This window comes from Pinus tabuliformis, chromosome 4_1 (genome assembly GCF_031772625.1).
Source record: "Pinus tabuliformis cultivar Carrire ecotype Pingquan chromosome 4_1, CPIR1, whole genome shotgun sequence".
NCBI lineage: Eukaryota > Viridiplantae > Streptophyta > Pinopsida > Pinales > Pinaceae > Pinus > Pinus tabuliformis.
In genome coordinates this window covers 842649536-842671212 of record NC_142303.1, presented here as the reverse complement: position 1 = coordinate 842671212, position 21677 = coordinate 842649536, and the positions used below count along the sequence as shown (strand labels likewise).

The following is a 21677-nucleotide window of genomic DNA, read 5'->3' as shown; positions in this document are numbered from 1 at the left end:
GTTCCCAAACAGGGTTCCAATGAAATTCGTAAGTCTCGTCGCCTGGAGCACGATAATTAATCGGTTGTATACTCGGAATAACAGGAAGAGTTTCACTCACAACCGGTATCTCGGCAAAGGAAGAAGACGAAATTGGTAATTCCGCCAGGATGAAAACTTCACAAAATCCTAGGGAATCTAACGAGATAGGACCCTACTCAAACTAACGCAAACAAGATCTAATCGGGTAAATGTGAATCGTGGCCGAATAAATTTTAAGACAAAGGAACTGAACTTGACCTTTTCATGTTTTAAGAGTCGAGAAAAGGACAAAAAGATGACTCTAGTCTCCTTCGATATTTAATGAGCCCGAAGTGACAAATGCTCAGGTGAACCTTTTCTTTTAGGGAGTCCGAAAAGGGTCAAAAGTGACTACTCTGGAGAACTAGGCAAAAGGTTTACCAAACAATCCGTAAAACTGCTTATACACCTTGGTAATCAGATGAAAACCAAGGACTTCCCGTACGACAGTTAATCTTCCCGAATGCTGTGTTCAGTGCATTACGGCTTGTAAGGCGGCAGACACGGCTTCCTATGGATAAAGGATGATAACCTAGTGGGGTCTCCACATATACTCGACGGTACGTGGGAGCACAAATCCGTGCTAGACCACTATTGAGTCACAAAAGGAGGAATCACCCAACCATAATGTGAAACAACTGTGACTAGGTTTAATGACGCCGGAACACGTCTCTAGCCTAGACCTCTAGAATGTATGCGTTAAGTTCCAATGCGTTTTTAGATTCATTCAGTTCATTTTACAGTTGATCTTTGATTAGGTTTCAGTTTTCAGGTCCTACCGTATGTGATCTCTCACAATTTCCTAAATGCAAACTATATGCCAAAATATATCATTCCATTCGATGAATGCTAACTACAGAAGAGTTGAGATCTTTCAAACAAACAAAATGATCATCAAACAATCAACAAAGATTCTAATGCAACTAATGGCAATAAACGAAACTTTTTTATTTTTTAAATGATTAATTACTAAGCACAGTGAAGAATGCTAACTTCCATTAACTAATGCAATGTAAAAAGATCGTTTGTTTTTTTTTAATGGCATAATGCACTTAAACAAATTTTGAGAGATGATAACAAAGAGTAAACAAACAAACTTCACTCAATGAAAATAGAATCAAGCCTGAAACACCAAGACAATCTGTCAAGCCAAGAAGAATCACAAAAACCTCAATGAGCGATGTGATCTAAGCCCAAACAAAGCCAAGCGAAATCCAAACGAACAAGAGGTGGATTGCTCGAAGCACACAATAAAAAGATAACCACTAGACAAGTGCAAAAAACAGCCAAGAAGTCGACTGGACAATCAAAGAACCAAAAACTCCCACGGAAGGCTCGATGCACAAAGCCACTAGATGCTCTAGGGCTGGGATATGAGGTCGATGGAAAGAGGCAAACACCCAAAGGATGAAGGTCAAAAATCAGTCAACAGAGCTCTGACACACTCCAATAGCTGAAAAAGATGTGGAAAGACAAAAATATGAGTTCAGAAGGCTTCCAAACAAGCAAACTGGCAAAGTTCACAGGACTGGCGCGACTGTCAGTCTGTAACTCGCGCTATTAAGGGATTAGCGCGAGTTGCTTTTGTGCAACCTGCGCCCACCGGCGCGACTGTCAGGTAAAAACACGCGCTAATAAAGTTTGCTGGCTTAAAAATAAATCAAGCAGTCCACGGTTTGATCGACAGTATCCAGACAGATCAAGCAGCAAGAAACAACTTAAAAATCCAACCCAGAAAGCTTATCTAAGCAAGCAAACAAGAGAAAACCAAAGTGCAAGACAAACTCCAAGCTGTTCGGTTCGTAAACCAAACTGGAGATTGACTGAAGTGGCGTTGATCTACTTTGCTAATGCAGAGCAATAGCGTTTCGAAGGCTACCTGGCCGTACTTCAGGCTCCGTCCAAAGTTTACGAATCAAACAACAAATAGCGTCCCCAGCAAAGTCGCCAAATTGTTGGAGAGGTAAATCCCCTCTGCGGACAGAGGCGATCCCACTAGCCCAAAATGGGTCTAGCAACAATCAATCAACGCTACCATGCAAGTTCCTAGTTGCAAATTGAAAGTGGATTATGAGAACCAACCTGAATTCCAACGCTAGTGTCGTGGAAGAGTTGATACTCCCATTCCCTTGCTCCAGCAGGTCACGATCCTCACGATCTCCGCGAATGGATACCTGCACATGCAAAGAACGGAGCGAATACAAGCATGAAATCCACTAAATACAACCATATATCGGTCAGAAAAGATATATATCAAACATTATCATAATGAACAATAAGATCAGAACCATAATGATAGTCGTTTATTAATGGTAATCAACAGAGAAAAGTACAACCAAGGTTCTGACGTTGAATCCCTCCTCTGGCTGGGCGAACAGCTACATATGTCTTGCAACAAGCCTTTCTCTCTCTTTTATTATGAATGCAAAGCTCAGACTTCTGATAGTATAATCTCCCTATGCTCCAAAACTCTTACTATCACTCAAAAACTAGCACTATCACTAGCTTGTCAAATGCACGAGGACAGGCTTTTATAGATGGAGGAGGGGAAGAAGATACAATGAATCAAGACACCCATTATGGATTGGCATTATCCCCAAAAAGCCATTGTGGATAGATGTAAGGGATAGATGATGAATCTCGACATCCAAGAGATTAGCATTATCCTCAGAAACTTCATTATTTGAAGGGAAAAAATATCCGGGCGCAGGTTTGTTAAAAATCTTTTCCAAACTTGGTTGGTGCGGGTGTAACTCTAAGATAGAGTGCCAACTGGCGCGCCCTCTTTTGAGGATTTCCCCCATTGGCGCGAGTAGTACATTGTGGACCCGCGCTAATGGAAAAAGGGCACTTTTCAGGGATATTTTGCAGGAGACGTCTTCAAGGCACATGAATTCCATACTTAGGGGAACATAATGTAAGTGTTTTTAAATTATGTCACTTCTCACATGTCCCGGAATGAATCCTCCAAAGTGCGGGAAAGGGGTAACAGGGACGGTGAAAAATGGTGACAAATTACTGTGTAACACTCCCCAACATTCCCGACATGAGGTGACAAAGTTTAGGTCTCCTCCAACAATACATAAAGGATCTGACAACAAATTTAATCCTTTTGTCTGTTCCCAAAAAAAATGACGATTCTGGTAAGGACCGTAACAATTCATCATCTTGAAATGAAACTGATCCAACCTGGTGTAGCCTTCTAATACAATTTCAAATGGTTGCAAAGAAGTGGATATGCCACATACCCTTGGATTCCAGGCTATCAAAATACCTCTCAAGAGACCTATAGAGTCCACAATACAAAAATTCCAACTAACTAAAAGTGAAGAAAGAAAATCAACCAATTTCCCCCCATTACACATTTTTTCTTGCAACAAAAGGATACTCGACTTATAATATGACAACAACAAGTTCTTGAGGGCTAACTATTTGGGTCGATCCCCCGCCCCTCTGATGTTTAGTGAGAGGATCGAAATCAAGCAACCCCACTACTAGGATTGGTGTCTTTAAGTGCTCAAAAGAAGCTGCAAAAACATAGACTATCATGTTTACTTATCCTTCTATTCCTCCCTCTAAGACCCATCATCTATTGAGAAAAGATTCCCTTTGTCAGGGCTGGTTTCCTTTGATGGGATTCTCTTCCTTTAACCATGTATTTTGCTTGGGGGGGGGATCACAAGATGATCTACATTTTGGCACACAACCACTTTTGCAAGTGGATGGTTATACAATTGGGATTCTAATCCACTCTCATTACGCAAAAACACTTGCCCTAAGGCGTCTCCAGAAAGAGGCCTAAGAATTTTGTTGATCATTTGGGAGAAAAATCCTAGAGAGGTATCCAACCTAAGTAAAGATCTTCAAAACTTATTTGGAGGACACTTGAATGTTAGCTGCCCCCCAAAATTTTCACCCACTGATTATGATGGCATCCCAACAATTGGAGTAGTCTACTTAGGCTAGGATAATGAGATTTGAAATTATCCTAGGAGGTCATGAAGTAGGGGTGGCTTATAATTTACTTAAAATTCCTGCCCTTTCTGTATTTTTTTCATCATTTTGGTGAGTGGCAAGGATATAAACATGCCTATATTGTACTTCCAATGATGGATAAATGTACACTTGAGACTCTACAGGCCTTGAACCAAATGATTGAAATTGCAATTGCAAACCAAATTCGGACTAAATTTCAACGTATGTCCATATCATGATTAGTTCATACATATGTGTCATATAATGCATTTCCTATGGTATTGTGTAAACAAATTTTGAATGGAAATGAGTGTTACTTCTCTCTTAAGTTTGAAGATTTAGGAGATTATTTAGAAAGTGTTGATTTTAATTTGATTATAGATTTTAGAAATTTCACAAAGTAAAGTTAATTTTTTTTTTTTTTTTTGTAAGTTAATTTTGCATTACCTCAAAATTTCAAAATACATCGTCTCAATCAACATCGTTCATACTATTATTGGTCTAAATATACCATGAGGAAAACCATATATATTGACTGATAATTTAATAACAATTATCAAAATAAATTATTTCCTATATTGGAAACAACTAGAACTATCAAAGGTTGATTTACATAGAGAAGAAAAATAACTAAATAAGGACATATCATGTGATCAAGAGCCTGAAGAGGTCACTAGAGTAGGGTCCTATGAACTTGTATTGGTAGGAGTAGAGTGGATGAGCTCACATTGAAGATGAATTTTTAAGTGAGAGAATTGATCATCCAAGCTAGCCAAACACGAGCACTGATATTGTTGCACCTGTTTGACTTCCTTCAAGGAAGAGATGATATCATTACGGTCTTCGTGCTTCTCTTTCAAGACTCGGCCCAAAAGAGTTTTCATCTCCCAATGAAGGGTGATGGAGTTCATATATTGCCTCTGCCTTCCCATCGTATGACCAGGGTCAAGAACCCAATTGGCTACTTCCTCTAGGATTTCATAATTGTAATATTCCTGAGAGTCATTGGTGGTGAGGGTTTTAAGTTGGTGAATTTATTCGTGAATTTCAAGAGGAGTAGCTAAGTGAAATATAGTTGTGGCTTCTTTGGTCTAGTCCTAGGCACACAACCAACCTTGCAGACCTCCACCACCAGTACCCCTATGACTATGCATACGTTATTGGGGCATTTTACACCAATAGGGGAAAAACCAAGAAAGGAAATTGTCTTACAACGGACCTGAATAGAGGTGATTGAAACAAAACAAGACAAAAGAAAAGAAAAGAGAAGAGATACATAAAAATCAGGAGGGTCCAAGCCAATAAGAATAGAAGGGTAATAAACCAAATACATAGACGAACACCTCCAGGCATAGACACCCTCTCACTAGGAAACACCAAAGAGTAGGTCACATTGAACCTTCAAAAAATTTAAAAGGAAACCATCGGACTTATACCATAAGAACTTAGAGCCATAACAATAAAGAACATGAATAGAGAGATAAACCTGTAATTGGTGAACAATTGCTAGCTCAAAATGTTGATTCTAAATACTCATTGTGATGGATTCGAAAGAATTCAAACAAAATTCTCACACGTTGACTGCAAGGTAGCACCGCCAAATACTTCCACCTTCAACCCCTGTGAATTTCTCAACGGCTTGTGGCATGAAGTCTCTACATGCCTAGGCTTTCTTTATGGTCCGAAATCCAATATCCCATGTGAGCGATTGTTCCTTATGGACTTAGAGGTTGAATGATTTTTCATGCAAGATCAGGTCACTACCACTTCATTTCTAGAAGTAAGTAACCCAATCTCTAGAAAAGGTCGAGGGTCATGCAATCTTTCTATAAACTTTCCTCTAAGCATAGGCCCAACGCTTCCAGACAACCAAGACAATACTCCAACTAGCGACAGGGAAGGAGTCTAAGCACACCATAAATCTCAGAGAGAAAAGCCTTGATTCACAAGATAAGATAGAAAAAGGAGGTTTGCCATCATAGAGAATAAAGATGACCTTATTGACCCCAAGGACATGAAAGGCGTCTACTCGATCCCATGTTTGTGTGGTGTTCCCTACATTGGGGAAACTGCCCGCTCTATTAAACAAAGAATCTAGGAACATGCCGCTGACATTAGGCACAACCAATCTCGCTCATCAGCTCTTGTTGAGCATGCTAAAAAAATATAAGCACCATGTTTTCATTGAGAATGCAAAGGACCATGTTTTCATTGAGGATGCAAAGGTCATTGCTAGGGTTAATCATTTCCACCATAGGAAGCTAAGAGAGGCTATTGAGATTGAGAAACATGTTGTCAATCTCAATAGGGATGAGTGGAAACTAAGTAAAAACTAAATTCCAGCTGTTTTACCTTGATTATCTTTTTTTAAATAATTATATATATATAATTAGTAAATATTATTTCTGAATACGGATAGAGTTAATTTGTAATATTAATTTGTTTTAAAAATAAAAAATTGGTGCTTAATATCAATAATTCTTCAATATTATTCCTTATTTGATTACAAATAATATATATATATATATATATATATATATATATATATATATATATATATATATAGATATATATATATATTTATGTTTTTATCATTTTATTTATTAATTTATTTGTTATTTATGATATGAAATAGGATTAGTACATAATAATTTAATATCATTAATAATTTCTTATTTGATTATTTTATATATATATATATAAATAATAATAATAATTTTGTATTATTAATAAATAGGTAAATATTTATATAAACAATTAATGGTTAGTTTATAACAACTAATTTTTAATTGGAAATTAAAAATTAATAATATATTAATTTATTAATTAATTAACTAATATCTTAATTCGTAGTTTTTAAACGTCAACTTGCTTACTACATTATGGATCACAAAAGCTTAAAATATAGCATTGTTGTATTAACCCACTCTAATTCTATGACTAACAAAAGCTTAAAATATAGCATTGTTGTATTAACCCACTCTAATTCTATGACTAAGAGATAAAATAATTTTCAAAAAAATAAAATTAATCAAAATAATAAGTGACGTGGAAATAGAGATGGGAAAATACACTACCCCACAACATTAAAATTAAATAATTAATTTTATTTTAATTTTTAAAAATTTCTAAAATATCTAGAAATCTACAAACTGATTAAAAATAATATGTCCATGAAAGAAGGGATGGACAACCCTATACTAACTAAAAATAATACCCGTCTTCGATAGAGGGATGGCCGTATGAAAGAGTGGTTATGAATTAATACAACAAAGTCAACAGTATTATGGATATGTGATCACAATTTTAAAACTCCAAAGCTATCCTCGTAAATTCATTAACAATTGAAATTCAACGCTAAGACGGCTACTCCAAAACAAAGGTTACTTCAAATGGGGTGATGGAAATCACATTTTAATTAAGCTTTTAACGAGAAGATTGTTGGCCACGCTATTCGGCGGAGAGCGCACAAACCCGCCTCCTCCACGTGTCAAACTACTGAGAAAGCAACCTCTGGCTTGCGTTGTCATGGTCTCTCCGGCGGCGATTGATTCCTTCGGCGTGTCTCGCCTGATTATACTTTGCCTTCTGCTTATATATACCATTCATCCGTACTGGATCTCTCATGCAATGTTTCACTTCCCATCTAACTACGTGTTTTGCGGAATATTATCAATTTTCCTTGCAAATCTCGCCTCGATCTGGTGCGGTTGTTATATAATTCCATGATGTCTAACGCCAACAGATTGGCCGTTATCGGTTTGTTTCTTGCATCGCTCCATCTCTTTTGTCTTCAACCTTCCTGTTCTATGCGTACGTTATCTCAACGCCATGCTATGCACGACAGTCGTGGAGAGAAGAATATGAGGGAATTGAATAGCAGATCGCCTCGAAAACTGAACGATATAGCGGGCAGAGTTATAGTGGTAGCCAAGGAAAAGGGCAATGGCGATTTTACAACAGTGCAGGACGCCATCAATGCAGTTCCAGCCAACAACACGAACTCGATCTTAATTCTTGTCAAACCCGGCATTTATAAGTAAGTAACTGATGAACCCGCTGAGTTTCTTTGAAAAATATGACTCGAAATGTTATAGATTTACCAGAGAACGGATGCTTGTATGCGGCATACATTTAAGCAGTCATTTGGGTTCCAATTTCTTTTTATCTGTAGTTGATTTTTCTATATTTTAGATTTTTTTTTTTTTCAAAAACACTCATTTTAAACCACCATAAATCACCATCTAGTTAACAATTATATCACCTCATTAAAAAAATCGTCTAGTTAACAATTATGTCACCTCATAAAAAAATTAACAAGTATATCACCTCATTAAAACAAAATCACTAGCCCATTTAGAAAAAAACAAAAATGAAATCCATTTTTTCCTCTGTTTTATGCTCATGATCCATTCAGAAATTATGGTATAAATAATGGGATTATCCGACCTAATCTGAAAGCAAACACATGCATGAACTTCACTTCTTGTGGCGGATAGATTCCAGATCAATTCTGGAAAACTATTTCTCATCAATCGTTTTCTGAAGATAAATATCACCTTGATAGAAAAATATAGTTGAAGTTTAAATTATGTGCAGAAACAAGGTTTTTAGGATGAGAAACTGAAATGTTAGTGCCTTATTGTGAGCAGCGAGAAAGTGACGATTCCTGAAGAGAAACCATTTATCATTCTGAGTGGCTCCGGCGCCAATAACACCGTCATCACTTGGAATGATACTGCCAGATCGACTGGCGGTACATATTACTGCGCAACGGTGTCTGTGTTCGCTTCGGATTTCATCGCTAGATATATCACAATCCAGGTATTTCGGAAATTTGATTGACATGAAGATAACTAGGTTACAGATTGGAAATTTGATGGAAAAACGTGAAAGAACTTTTCGCTTGCTTAAGTTAAATTTTCAATACTCCAAATTCTGCTGTCTACACTAAATAAGTTGTTATGTCATAGTCATGAAAGTTGAGATTATTTAATCATAATATAAGTTGTTATGGCATAGTTTTGAAAGTTGAGATTATTTAAAAGTATAGGGCTGTGGCGCAGAATTCATATGGTCCGGGCGATCAAGCTGTTGCGCTAAGGATTTCGGGAGATCGCTCTGCGTTTTACGGATGTCGTTTTCTGGGCTACCAAGACACTGTCTTGGATGAGAGCGGGAAACATTACTTTAGTAACTGTTTCATTGAAGGTGCAGCCGATTTCATATGCGGTGATGGACAATCTCTCTACGAGGTAAACTACATATAAATAAAATGTTTTTTCATTGATTTTCTGTCACAGAGTTCACAGCTGATAAACAATCCTGGTGGTCGCTTATTCGCAGAGATGCCATCTGCATACGATCCCTGAGTTAAATGGCGCAATTACTGCTCAGAGGAGATCCACTCCGGGTGAAAACACGGGCTACACCTTTCTAAATTGCAAGATTACAGGGGGTGGGTTAATGTACCTCGGCAGGGCATGGGGACGTTACTCGAGAGTAGTGTTTGCTTTCACTTACATTGCCGACATTATCTTCCCAGAGGGTTGGGATAATTGGAACGATCCCACCAGAGAATCGTAAGCTACTGCTGTCACATCTCAGCAAATTAAATACATACGTTTATGCATGGATTAGCAGAATCATGTTCTAATAATATAATTGTTCTTCATTGTTTATGTGCAGCACTGTGGTTTATGGGCTGTACAAATGTTCTGGACCTGGTGCAACAAATAAAGGAAGAGTTTCATGGTCTCATGAACTAAGTGATGAGGAGGCTGCACCCTTTTTGAGCAGGAGTTTCATTGATGGGGATAATTGGATCAAAAATATGCCATCTAACGTCCAGAGAGCTACCAATTTGCCTCCACAGCAAGGCTGAAGTATCATTCCACAATTCTCTGTTTTGTAACAAATCCTAGATCATTCCAGAATGAGAAGTTGATATTTATGGGTTAAGCTCACTCTGGTCTCGGGCAATCAAAGATTGCGAAGAGCGAAGTGGCCCAGCGGCCAATGACTTTGTAGAATTTGGTCAATCATTTATATCGGGGTTAAATTTGAATGTGTACATACCCACTGGAGAATGCGAATCGATATAAGTTGTCTAAAATTTATTTCATCGTCTGCAATTTCGCAATGCAATGTGTTTCCTGAATGTTCGGAAATTAAAATTAAGTGTGACTGCCTTCAAAAGGAGTCCACAATGGTAGTAGAAGGAGTCCACAATGGTAGTCTACTATTTGCGAATGATTTTTTGTGAAGCTGGTGAGATGAACTGAAATAGTGTGCACTATGTATGCTTTTAGCCCAAACAAACACAATGGTTAGAATTACGAACTTATATGGTATAGTATAGCACTTTAAACTAATCATTTCATTAATGTCAATGATGAATGATGGCGGGGCAGAGTGAAATCCTAAAACTCAAGTGAATGCTTGCTGCACCTCAATGATGTTGGAAAATTCAAAGGTGGCAGTTTATTATACAATTTTCCTTGTGAATTTTATTATTTTTGTTAGATATTTCATTAAACAAATATTAAGAACGAAATAGTAATAACAAAGGGTACAAATGGGGTCTAGTCAAGTAAAATTAAAAAAAAAAAATTCGGAATTTTTTTTTTTTTTTTTTAAGAATCTGCATTCAATGAGACAACAAAGACCCAATCCTAGACCAATTCCTTCTCCAAGTACCAAGTCAACCCCTCCAATAAGTCCTTCCTTGATCCAACACCAACCAACTTCAAACTGCAACTTCGACCTTCTAGCTTCTTCTACTTGCGACTTCGGCACACTGTAACTTTGCTGCAAAAACCCTAATCCAACCTCTCGTTAAAGACCTTCCTTGAGCAAGACAGCTCCAACCAAGGTCATTGATGTTACTATAGGGTAATTATTCTTTCCAGCAACAAGAGATTGCACTTTTTCGTAGGAACTACAATTTCGACCTCTTATGTAGGTGGGTAAACCCTAGTTTTTGCATGTGTGTGTGTGAGAGAGAGAGGGCCCAAAAAAGGGATTTTGCGTTGTCTTCTTGGATTCCTTTTGTCTTCTAGACCTTTCCTCCTTACTTGTCTCTTCTTTCCCTAGATCAAACTTTTTTCTCATGAAATGGAACTTCTTGGTGAGTGAGTGCTAAATGAGGTCAAACTACTCCTTTATATAGCCTTTCCAAGGGGTCAAATTCCCCTTTAGGTCGACTTGAAGTTGCTAGGGTCCACTTGTACTTTTGGAGTTTCACTTTCTAGTCTCAATTTTTTTTTTGCTAGAACGAGTCTTATAAACATAATGTTGACTCTTGACTCATGACAATAAATCTTAAGAGCTAACAAACCTAGAAGCATAAAGAATATGTTTTTATATAGAATACCATCAATAAGAAGTATGAAACCCATGCTTTAATAACAATATTTTTTTTTCCTTTTCTTCTTTTGTTTGTTATATAAAACACATATTGAAATGAGTACAATAATAAAGACCAAAACTAGTTATATTTTCAGTTAATGAAATTCTCTTAATTATACTATATGATAGGAAAAAAACTATAACTAAAATTTATATAATAAATGAATAAAAATATAGTTCTAAATAAATTTAGTTTTGTCACCTAACTTTTCACAATTTTTTTATTCATATAAGGAATAGCCATCATCGACCTCCTACACCAATATTACTATACATTATAATAGTTTTATATCTCAATAGTTTTAAGATAATATTTTCAAACATTAAAATAATCTTCTAAATTTTGAATTTTTTATATATTTATGCTTTCACAATTAAATATTGGATGGCCTACAACCAAACGCATAACCAATTCCAATTTTTTTCGAAAAAAAAATCATTTTAATTATTTGTAATAGAATTTCTAGAAATAGGCTACATATTTTCCATAACGAGTTTCTCTCATCCTAGCCTCTCATCCTAGCCAATTTGCAACTGTGTACATATTTTCCATAACGAGTTTCCCTCATCCTAGCCATTTTGCAACTCATCCTAGCCAATTTGCAACTGTGTACATATTTTCCATAACGAGTTTCCCTCATCCTAGCCATTTTGCAACTGTGTTTTACATCATCTAGTTCACAGATATTAAACTTATAACTTCTCTCCCTTTTAAATTTTATCTTATTTCACTTTGTTTCGCATAATCTAAATTAATGTTATTCAAACAATAATCCTTTTTTGGGATATTGAATATGAAATGGATTTAAACCAACAAATGGTTGGTAGTACTTATAAGTTAATTTGGAAATAGAAAAAAAAAGAAAAAAAAAAAAAAAAACAACAACAACACTGTTAAGTGAGAAAATGTGAAAAATTATAAATAAAAAGAATATGTTGGTTTTTTCATTAACTTAATTTTTTTAGTTTTTTAGTACCTTCACTTTTAAAGGGTCTTTTTACCAAGATAAGAGATTGCACAGGAGAAGGAACAATGTGAATTATTGAGTGACTATAGAGCAATCAACTACAACGTAGATTAGAAATTGTTTAATTAGACTAAGAAACCACTCAATTATAGTACAATTATGTTTCAAATACTTTTCCATTCTTCGATCGAGCCATGTCCAAATAAGCAAATGCCCTAAAAAAAAAGATTTATGAGTTTGATCAGTGTGGATACTTGTATACCTTTGATTCTCCCTTCCCTTGATACCTACTTGAGCATAACACTTAAGCCTTCTACCACCAATAAGGACAAAAAATGTGATTGTTAACATCTTTATCAAATTCCTCTAGAAGAGTTAAAAAATTGAGTTGGAATGCCATTGACAAGTACCACAAATTTTTTCGAAGTGACACATCCCATTATTAATTCAGTAATATCAAGAGGCAACCCAATTTGTAGCTACACTAGTCTTTGGAAGACCCAATTAACTCTACCATAAGCTTTAACTAGATCTAATTTCATTACTAACCCTAAGAGTTTCTTGACTTTCATAATTTGAAGTTTTTGTGCTGATCCAATAAGATATAGGATCTATCTATTTGTTAAAAAAAATTATTCTTTAGATATACCTTTTGATAGGTGTTCCTTCAAATAGTGAGCTAGAATTTTTGAATTCAACTTGTATAGGAAATTACATAAAGATATCGGGTGAAACTCCACGAAAGGTAGTGAATTGGTCTTCTTTGGAATTAATGCTATGAAAGTGGCATTGAGAGTCCCCAAGATTCTTCCTCCCACTATAATTTCTTCAATGATGATGACTAGATCCTAAGCTATATTGTCGAATAAATCTAAATAAAATTCCATAATCCATCCATTAGGTTCGGGATATTTTCCTTCTTGGCTTTTTTAAGAACTAGTAGAACTTCCTTCTCAATAACTGGTTTCTTCAGAACATCAATAGAGTCATTATTAAACAATATGTGAACAAGTTTACGATAAATTGTGCTTCAATCTTGGGAAACTTTGGCTCCTTAAATCATTTTTGGAAGAAACTGAGAGCCAAGTTACTCAAACCCGCTTGTGAATAAATAAGAGAGCCATCATCCATAGTCATCTCCCATATCGTGTTGGTTACCCTTTGGTGCTTTGCGAACTTATGAAAATACTTGTCCCCTTGTTCAAGCCAGAGGGCTTAGATTCGAAGCCACCAAGTTGCTTCTTTCTCATCCATTAGTGCCTTTTCGTTCCCTTTCAAAATTCAAACTTTTTCCAGTTCCTCCTCTGAAAGTATTCTAGATGGTCAAGCTCTATACAATTGGGTGATTCGAGCCTCCATCTCATTGATCTCCTTCTTTTCTCTTTTTTGTTGATCTTGATCCCATATGATGACCTCTTGTTTTAACTTCTTTAGGTTATGAATGAAGTGTTCAATTGCGGATTCTACATTAGACAAATCAAAGGACACCCAACTGGATCTAACTAGATTGGAGAAAGAAATTTCTTTGATCCAGTGAGAGTTGAATTCGAACGACGCCTTTATATTTTCTTTCTTCCCTAGTTATAAGAAAATGGGGGCATGATCTGACATTCCTTCAAAAAATTCACTTATCCAGCTTCTATAATGCCTCAATGTTCCCAGTACGTGATCGACCACTAGAAAATGATCCAACCTTCTTGTGATTCCTTCATATCCTGCTCTCTTATTTTACCACATTGGGCATATCGACATTGGTTCAATGTCGACCAACCCTAGTTCTTCCAATAATGTAATAAAATACTAGGCTAATGGGTTTGGTATTGAATGAACTCCCCAACGTTCCCGACTTGAGGTGATAAAGTTCAGGTCTCATCCAACAATACATAAAGAATCTGACAACAAATTTAATCCTTTTGTTTGTTCCCAAAAAAATTGACGATTCTGGTAAGGACCGTAACAATTCATCATCTTGAAATGAAATTGATCCAACCTGGTGTAGCCTTCTAATACAATTTCAAATGGTTGCAAAGAAGTGGATATGTCACATATCTTTGGATTCCAGGCTATCAAAATACCTCTAGAGAGACCTATAGAGTCCACAATACTAAAATTCCAACTAACTAAAAGTGAAGAAATAAAATCAACCAATTTCCCCCCAATACACATTTTTTCTTGCAACAAAAGGATACTCGACTTATAATATGACAACAACAATTTCTTGAGGGCTAACTATTTGGGTCGATCCCCCACCCCTCTAATGTTTAGTGAGAGGATCGAAATCAAGCAACCCCACTACCGGGATTGGTGTCTTTAAGTGCTCAAAAGAAGTTGCAAAAACATAGACTATCATGTTTACTTATCCTTCTATTCCTCCCTCTAAGACCCATCATCTATTGAGATAAGATTCCCTTTGTCATGGCTGGTTTCCTTTGATGGGATTTTCTTCCTTTAACCATGTATTTTTCTTGGGGGAGGGGGGGGGTAGGAATCACAAGATGATCTACATTTTGGCACACAACCACTTTTGCAAGTGGATAGTTATACAATTGGGATTCCAATCCACTCTCATTACGCAAAAACACTTGCCCTAAGGCTTCTCCAGAAAGAGGCCTAATAATTTTGTTGATCATTTGGGAGAAAAATCCTAGAGAGGTATCCAACCCAAGTAAAGATCTTCAAAACTTATTTGGAGGACACTTGAATGTTAGCTGTCCCCCAAAATTTTCACCCACTGATTATGATGGCATCCCAACAACTGGAGTAGTCTACTTAGTCTAGGATAATGAGACTTGAAATTATCCTAGGAGGTCATGAAGTAGGAGTGGCTTATAATTTACTTAAAATTCCCGCCCTTTCTGTATTTTTTTCATCATTTTGGTGAGTGGCAAGGATCTAAACATGCCTATATTGTACTTCCAATTATGGATAAATGTACACTTGAGACTCTACAGGCCTTGAACCAAATGATTGAAATTGAAATTGCAAACCAAATTCGGACTAAATTTCAACGTATGTCCATATGATGATTAGTTCATACAAATGTGTCATATAAAGAATTTCCTATGATATTGTGTAAACAAATTTTGAATGGAAATGAGTATTACTTCTCTCTTAAGATTGAAGATTTAGGAGATTATTTAGAAAGTGTTGATTTTAATTTGATTATAGATTTTAGAAATTACACAATGTAAAGTTAATTTTTTTTTTGTAAGTTAATTTTGCATTACCTCAAAATTTCAAAATACATCGTCTCAATCAACATCGTTCATACTATTATTGGTCTAAATATACCATGAGGAAAACCATATATATTGACTGATAATTTAATAACAAGTATCAAAATAAAGTATTTCTTATATTGGAAACAACTAGAACTATCAAAGGTTGATTTACATAGAGAAGAAAAATATGTGATCAAGAGCCTGAAGAGGTCACTAGAGTAGGGTCCTATGAACTTGTATTGGTAGGAGTAGAGTGGATGAGCTCACATTGAAGATGAATTTTTAAGTGAGAGAATTGATCATCCAAGCTAGCAAAACATGAGCACTAATATTGTTGCACCTGTTTGACTTCCTTCAAGGAAGAGATGATATCATTACGGTCTTCGTGCTTCTCTTTCAAGACTCGGCCCAAAAGAGTTTTCATCTCCTAATGAAGGGTGATGGAGTTCATATATTGACTTTGCCTTCCCCTCATATGACTAGGGTCAAGAACCTAATTGGCTACTTCCTCTAGGATTTCATAATCGTAATATTCCTGAGAGTCATTGGTGGTGAGGGTTTTAAGTTGGTGAATTTATTTGTGAATTTCAAGAGGAGTAGTTGAGTGAAATATAGTTGTGGCTTCTTTGGTCTAGTCCTAGGCACACAACCAACCTTGCAGACCTCTACCACTAGTACCCCTATGACTATGCATAAGTTATTGGGGCATTTTACACCAATAGGGAAAAAACCAAGAAAGGAAATTGTCTTACAACAGACTTGAACTGAGGTGATTGAAACTAAACAAGACAAAAGAAAAGAAAAGAGAAGAGATACATAAAATTCAGGAAGGTCCAAGCCAACAAGAATAGAAGGGTAATAAACCAAATACATAGACGAACACCTCCAGGCACAGACACCCTCTCACTAGGAAACACCAAAGAGTAGGTCACATTTAACCTTCAAAAAATTTAAAAGGAAACCATCGGACTTATACCATAAGAACTCAGAGCCATAACAATAAAGAACATGAATAGAGAGATAAACTTGTAACCGGCTAACAATTGCTAGCTCGAAATGTTGATTCTAAATACTCATTGTGATGGATTCGAAAGAATTCAAAAAAAATTCTCACACGTTGACTACAAGGTAGCGCCACAAAATACTTCCACCTTCAACCCCTGCAAATTTCACAACGGCTTGTGGCATGAAGTCTCTGCATGCCCAGGCTTTCTCTATGTTCCAAAATCCAACATCCCATGTGAGTGATTGTTCCTTATGGACTCAGAGGTTGAATGATCTTTCATGCAAGATCAGGTCACTACCACTTCATTTCTAGAAGTAAGTAACCCAATCTCTAGAAAAGGTCAAGGATCATGCCATCTTTCTACAAACTTTCCTCCAAGCATAGACCCAACACTTCTAGACAACCAAGACAATAATCCAACTAGCGACAGGGAAGGAGTCTGAGCACACCATAAATTTTAGAGAGCAAAGCCTTGATTCACAAGATAAGATAGCAAAAGGAGGTTTGCCATCATAGAGAATAAGGATGACCCTATTGACCCCAAGGACATGAAAGGCGTCTACTTGATCCTATGTTCGTGTGGTGTTCCCTACATTGAGGAAACTGCCCACTCTATTAAACAAAGAATCTAGGAACATGCCGCTGACATTAGGCACAACCGATCTCGCTCATCAGCTCTTGCTGAGCATGCTCAAAAATATAAGCACCATGTTTTCATTGAAGATGCAAAGGTCATTGCTAGGGTTGATCATTTCCACCATAGGAAGCTAAGAGAGGCTATTGAGATTGAGAAACATGTTGTCAATCTGAATAAGGATGAGCGGAAACTAAGTAAAAGCTAAATTCCAGCTATTTTACCTTGATTATCTTTTTTAAATAATGGAGTTGTCTATAATGCGACTTTTTGGAGATTCCGGTGACGGAATCCGGCGGAAGAAATTGAGGTTAAATCTTGATTTGTTGCAGTTAAAATGGTTTTTTAACTGCATATTTGGATTCAGCACCCTGAAAAACCCCTGGGACGACTTGATTGTGCAGAAACTAGCTATCAAACTTGCCATTCCAATAAATTGCTGCCAGATTTTGACCGGAAAAACCCACCGGAAAGGCTTCCAAAAAGTCTCATTATAGACAACTGCTTAAATAATTATATATATATATATATATATATATATATATATATATATAATATTATTTCTGAATAGGGATAGAGTTAATTTGTAATATTAATTTGTTTTAAAAATAAAAAACTGGTTGTTAATATCAATAATTCTTCAATATTATTCCTTATTTGGTTACAAATAATATATATATGTTTTTATCATTTTATTTATTAATTTATTTGTTATTTATGATATGAAATAGGATTAGTACATAATAATTTAATATCATTAATAATTTCTTATTTGATTATTTTATATATATAAAATAATAATAATAATTTTGTATTATTAATAAATAGATAAACATTTATATAAACAATTAATGGTTAGTTTATAACAACTAATTTTTAATTGGAAATTAAAAATATATTAATTAATTAATTAATTAACTAATATCTTAACCCGTACTTTCTAAACGTCAACTTGGTTATTACATTATAGATCACAAAAACTTAAAATATAGCATTGTTGTATTAACCCACTCTAACTCTAAGACTAAGAGATAAAATAATTTTCAAAAAAATAAAATTAATCAAAATAATAAGTGACGTGGAAATGGAGATGGGAAAATACACTACCCCACAACATTAAAATTAAATAATTAATTTTATTTTAATTTTTAAAAATTTCTAAAATATCTAGAAATCTACAAACTAATTAAAAATAATATGTCCATGAAAGAAGGGATGGACAACCCTAAACTAACTAAAAATAATACCCGTCTTCGATAGAGGGATGGCCGTATGAAAGAGTCGTTATGAATTAATACAACAAAGTCAACAGTATTATGGATATGTGATCACAGTTTTAAAACTCCAAAGCTATCGTCGTAAATTCATTAACAATTTAAATGCAAAGCTAAGACGGCTACTCGAAAACAAAGGTTACTTCAAATGGGGCGATGGAAATCACATTTTAATTAAGCTTTTAACGAGAAGATTGTTGGCCACGCTATTCGGCGGAGAGCGCACAAACCCGCCTCCTCCACGTGTCAAACTACTCCTGAGAAAGCAACCTCTGGCTTGCGCTGTCATCGTCTCTCCGGCGGCGATTGATTCCTTCGGTGCGTCTCGCCTGATTATACTTTGCCTTCTGCTTATATATACCATTCATCCGTACTGGATCTCTCATGCAATGTTTCAGTTCCCATCTAACTACGTGTTTTGCGGAATATTATCAATTTTCCTTGCAACTCTCGCCTCGATCTGGTGCGGTTGTTATAAAATTCCATGATGTCTAACGCCAACAGATTGGCCGTTATCGGTTTGTTTCTTGCATCGCTCCATCTCTTTTGTCTTCAACCTTCCTGTTCTATGCGTACGTTATCTCAACGCCATGCTATGCACGCCAGTCGTGGAGAGAAGAATATGAGGGAATTGAATAGCAGATCGCCTCGAAAACTGAATGATATAGCGGGCAGAGTTATAGTGGTAGCCAAGGAAAAGGGCAATGGCGATTTTACAACAGTGCAGGACGCCATCAATGCAGTTCCAGCCAACAACACGAACTCGATCTTAATTCTTGTCAAACCCGGCATTTATAAGTGAGTAACTGATGAACCCGCTGAGTTTCTTTGAAAAATATGACTCGAAATGTTATAGATTTACGAGAGAACGGATGCTTGTATGCGGCATACATTTAAGCAGTCATTTGGGTTCCAATTTCTTTTTATCTGTAGTTGATTTTTCTATATTTTGTTTTCAAAAACACTCATTTTAAACCACCATAAATCACCATCTAGTTAACAATTATATCACCTCATTAAAAAAATTAACAAGTATATCACCTCATTAAAACAAAATCACTAGCCCATTTAGAAAAAAACAAAAATGAAATCCATTTTTTCCTCCGTTTTATGCTCATGATCCATTCAGAAATTATGGTTAAATAATGGGATTATTTGACCTAATCTGAAAGCAAACACATGCATGAACTTCACTCTTGTGGCGGATAGATTCCAGATCAATTCTGGAAAACTATTTCTCATCAATCGTTTTCTGAAGATAAATATCACCTTGATCGAAAAATATAGTTGAAGTTTAAATTATGTGCAGAAACAAGGTTTTTAGGATGAAAAACTGAAATGTTAGTGCCTTATTGTGAGCAGCGAGAAAGTGACGATTCCTGAAGAGAAACCATTTATCATTCTGAGTGGCTCCGGCGCCAATAACACCGTCATCACTTGGAATGATAGTGCCAGATCGACTGGCGGTACATATTACTGCGCAACGGTGTCTGTGTTCGCTTCGGATTTCATCGCCAGATATATCACAATCCAGGTATTTCTTGAAATTTGATTGACATGAAGATAACTAGGTTACAGATTGGAAATTTGATTGAAAAACGTGAAAGAACTTTTCGCTGGCTTAAGTTTACACTAAATAAGTTTTTATGTCATAATCATGAAAGTTGAGATTATTTAATCATAATATAAGTTGTTATGGCGTAGTTTTGAAAGTTGAGATTATTTAAAAGTATATGGCTGTGGCGCAGAATTCATATGGTCCGGGCGATCAAGCTGTTGCGCTGAGGATTTCGGTAGATCGCTCCGCGTTTTACGGATGTCGTTTTCTGGGCTACCAAGACACTGTGTTGGATGAGAGCGGGAAACATTACTTTAGTAACTGTTTCATTGAAGGTGCAGCCGATTTCATATGCGGTGATGGACAATCTCTCTACGAGGTAAACTACATATAAATAAAATGTTTTTTCATTGATTTTCTGTCACAGAGTTCACAGCTGATAAACAATCCTGGTGGTCGCTTATTCGCAGAGATGCCATCTGCATACGATCCCTGAGTTAAATGGCGCAATTACTGCTCAGAGGAGATCCACTCCGGGTGAAAACACGGGCTACACCTTTCTAAATTGCAAGATTACAGGGGGTGGGTTAATGTACCTCGGCAGGGCATGGGGACGTTACTCGAGAGTAGTGTTTGCTTTCACTTACATTGCCGACATGATCTTCCCAGAGGGATGGGATAACTGGAACGATCCCACCAGAGAATCGTAAGCTACTGCTGTCACATCTCAGCAAATTAAATACATACGTCTATGCATGGATTAGCAGAATCATGTTCTAATAATATAATTGTTCTTCATTGTTTATGTGCAGCACTGTGGTTTATGGGCTGTACAAATGTTCTGGACCTGGTGCAACAAATAAAGGAAGAGTTTCATGGTCTCGTGAACTAAGTGATGAGGAGGCTGCACCCTTTTTGAGCAGGAGTTTCATTGATGGGGATAATTGGATAAAAAATATGCCATCTAACGTCCAGAGAGCTACCAATTTGCCTCCACAGCAAGGCTGAAGTATCATTCCACAATTATCTGTTTCTAACAAATCCTAGATCATTCCAGAATGAGAAGTTGATATTTATGGGTTAAGCTCTCTGTGGTCTCGGGCAATCAAAGATTGCGAAGAGCGAAGTGGCCCACCGGCCAATGGCTTTGTAGAAATTGGTCAATCATTTATATCGGGGTTAAATTTGATTTGAATGTGTACATACACACTGGAGAATGCGAATCGATATAAGTTGTCTAAAATTTATTTCATCGTCTGCAATTTCGCAACGCAATGTGTTTCCTGAATGTTCGGAAATTAAACTATTAAGTGTGACTGCCTTCAAAAGGAGTCCACAATGGTAGTCTACTATTTGCAAATGATTTTTTTGAAGCTGGTGAGATGAACTGAAATAGTGTGCACCATGTATGCTTTTAGCCCAAACATTCACAATGGTCAGAATTACGAACTTATAGCACTTTAAACTAATCATTTCATTAATGTCAATGATGGCGGGGCAGAGTGAAATCCTAAAACTCAAGTGAATGCTTGCTGCACCTCAATGATGTTGGAAAATTAAAAGGTGGCAGT

General features: G+C 36.3%; 2 protein-coding genes across 2 annotated transcripts; both read left to right on the top strand.

Annotated features, from left to right (window-relative positions):
* The first annotated feature begins 7844 nt into the window (after positions 1–7844).
* LOC149178847 (putative pectinesterase 11) lies at positions 7845–9919 on the top strand. Its single transcript, XM_089422254.1, has 5 exons — positions 7845–8074; positions 8688–8859; positions 9102–9290; positions 9382–9617; positions 9724–9919. The coding sequence occupies exons 1-5, from the start codon at positions 7845–7847 to the stop codon at positions 9917–9919; spliced, it is 1023 nt and encodes a 340-aa protein (XP_089278380.1).
* A 9197-nt stretch (positions 9920–19116) lies between these two features.
* Positions 19117–21114, top strand: LOC149178846 (putative pectinesterase 11). The gene is made up of 5 exons (XM_089422252.1): positions 19117–19346; positions 19911–20082; positions 20297–20485; positions 20577–20812; positions 20919–21114. Exons 1-5 carry the CDS (start codon positions 19117–19119, stop codon positions 21112–21114), a joined length of 1023 nt encoding a protein of 340 aa, XP_089278378.1.
* The last annotated feature ends 563 nt before the right edge of the window (positions 21115–21677 follow it).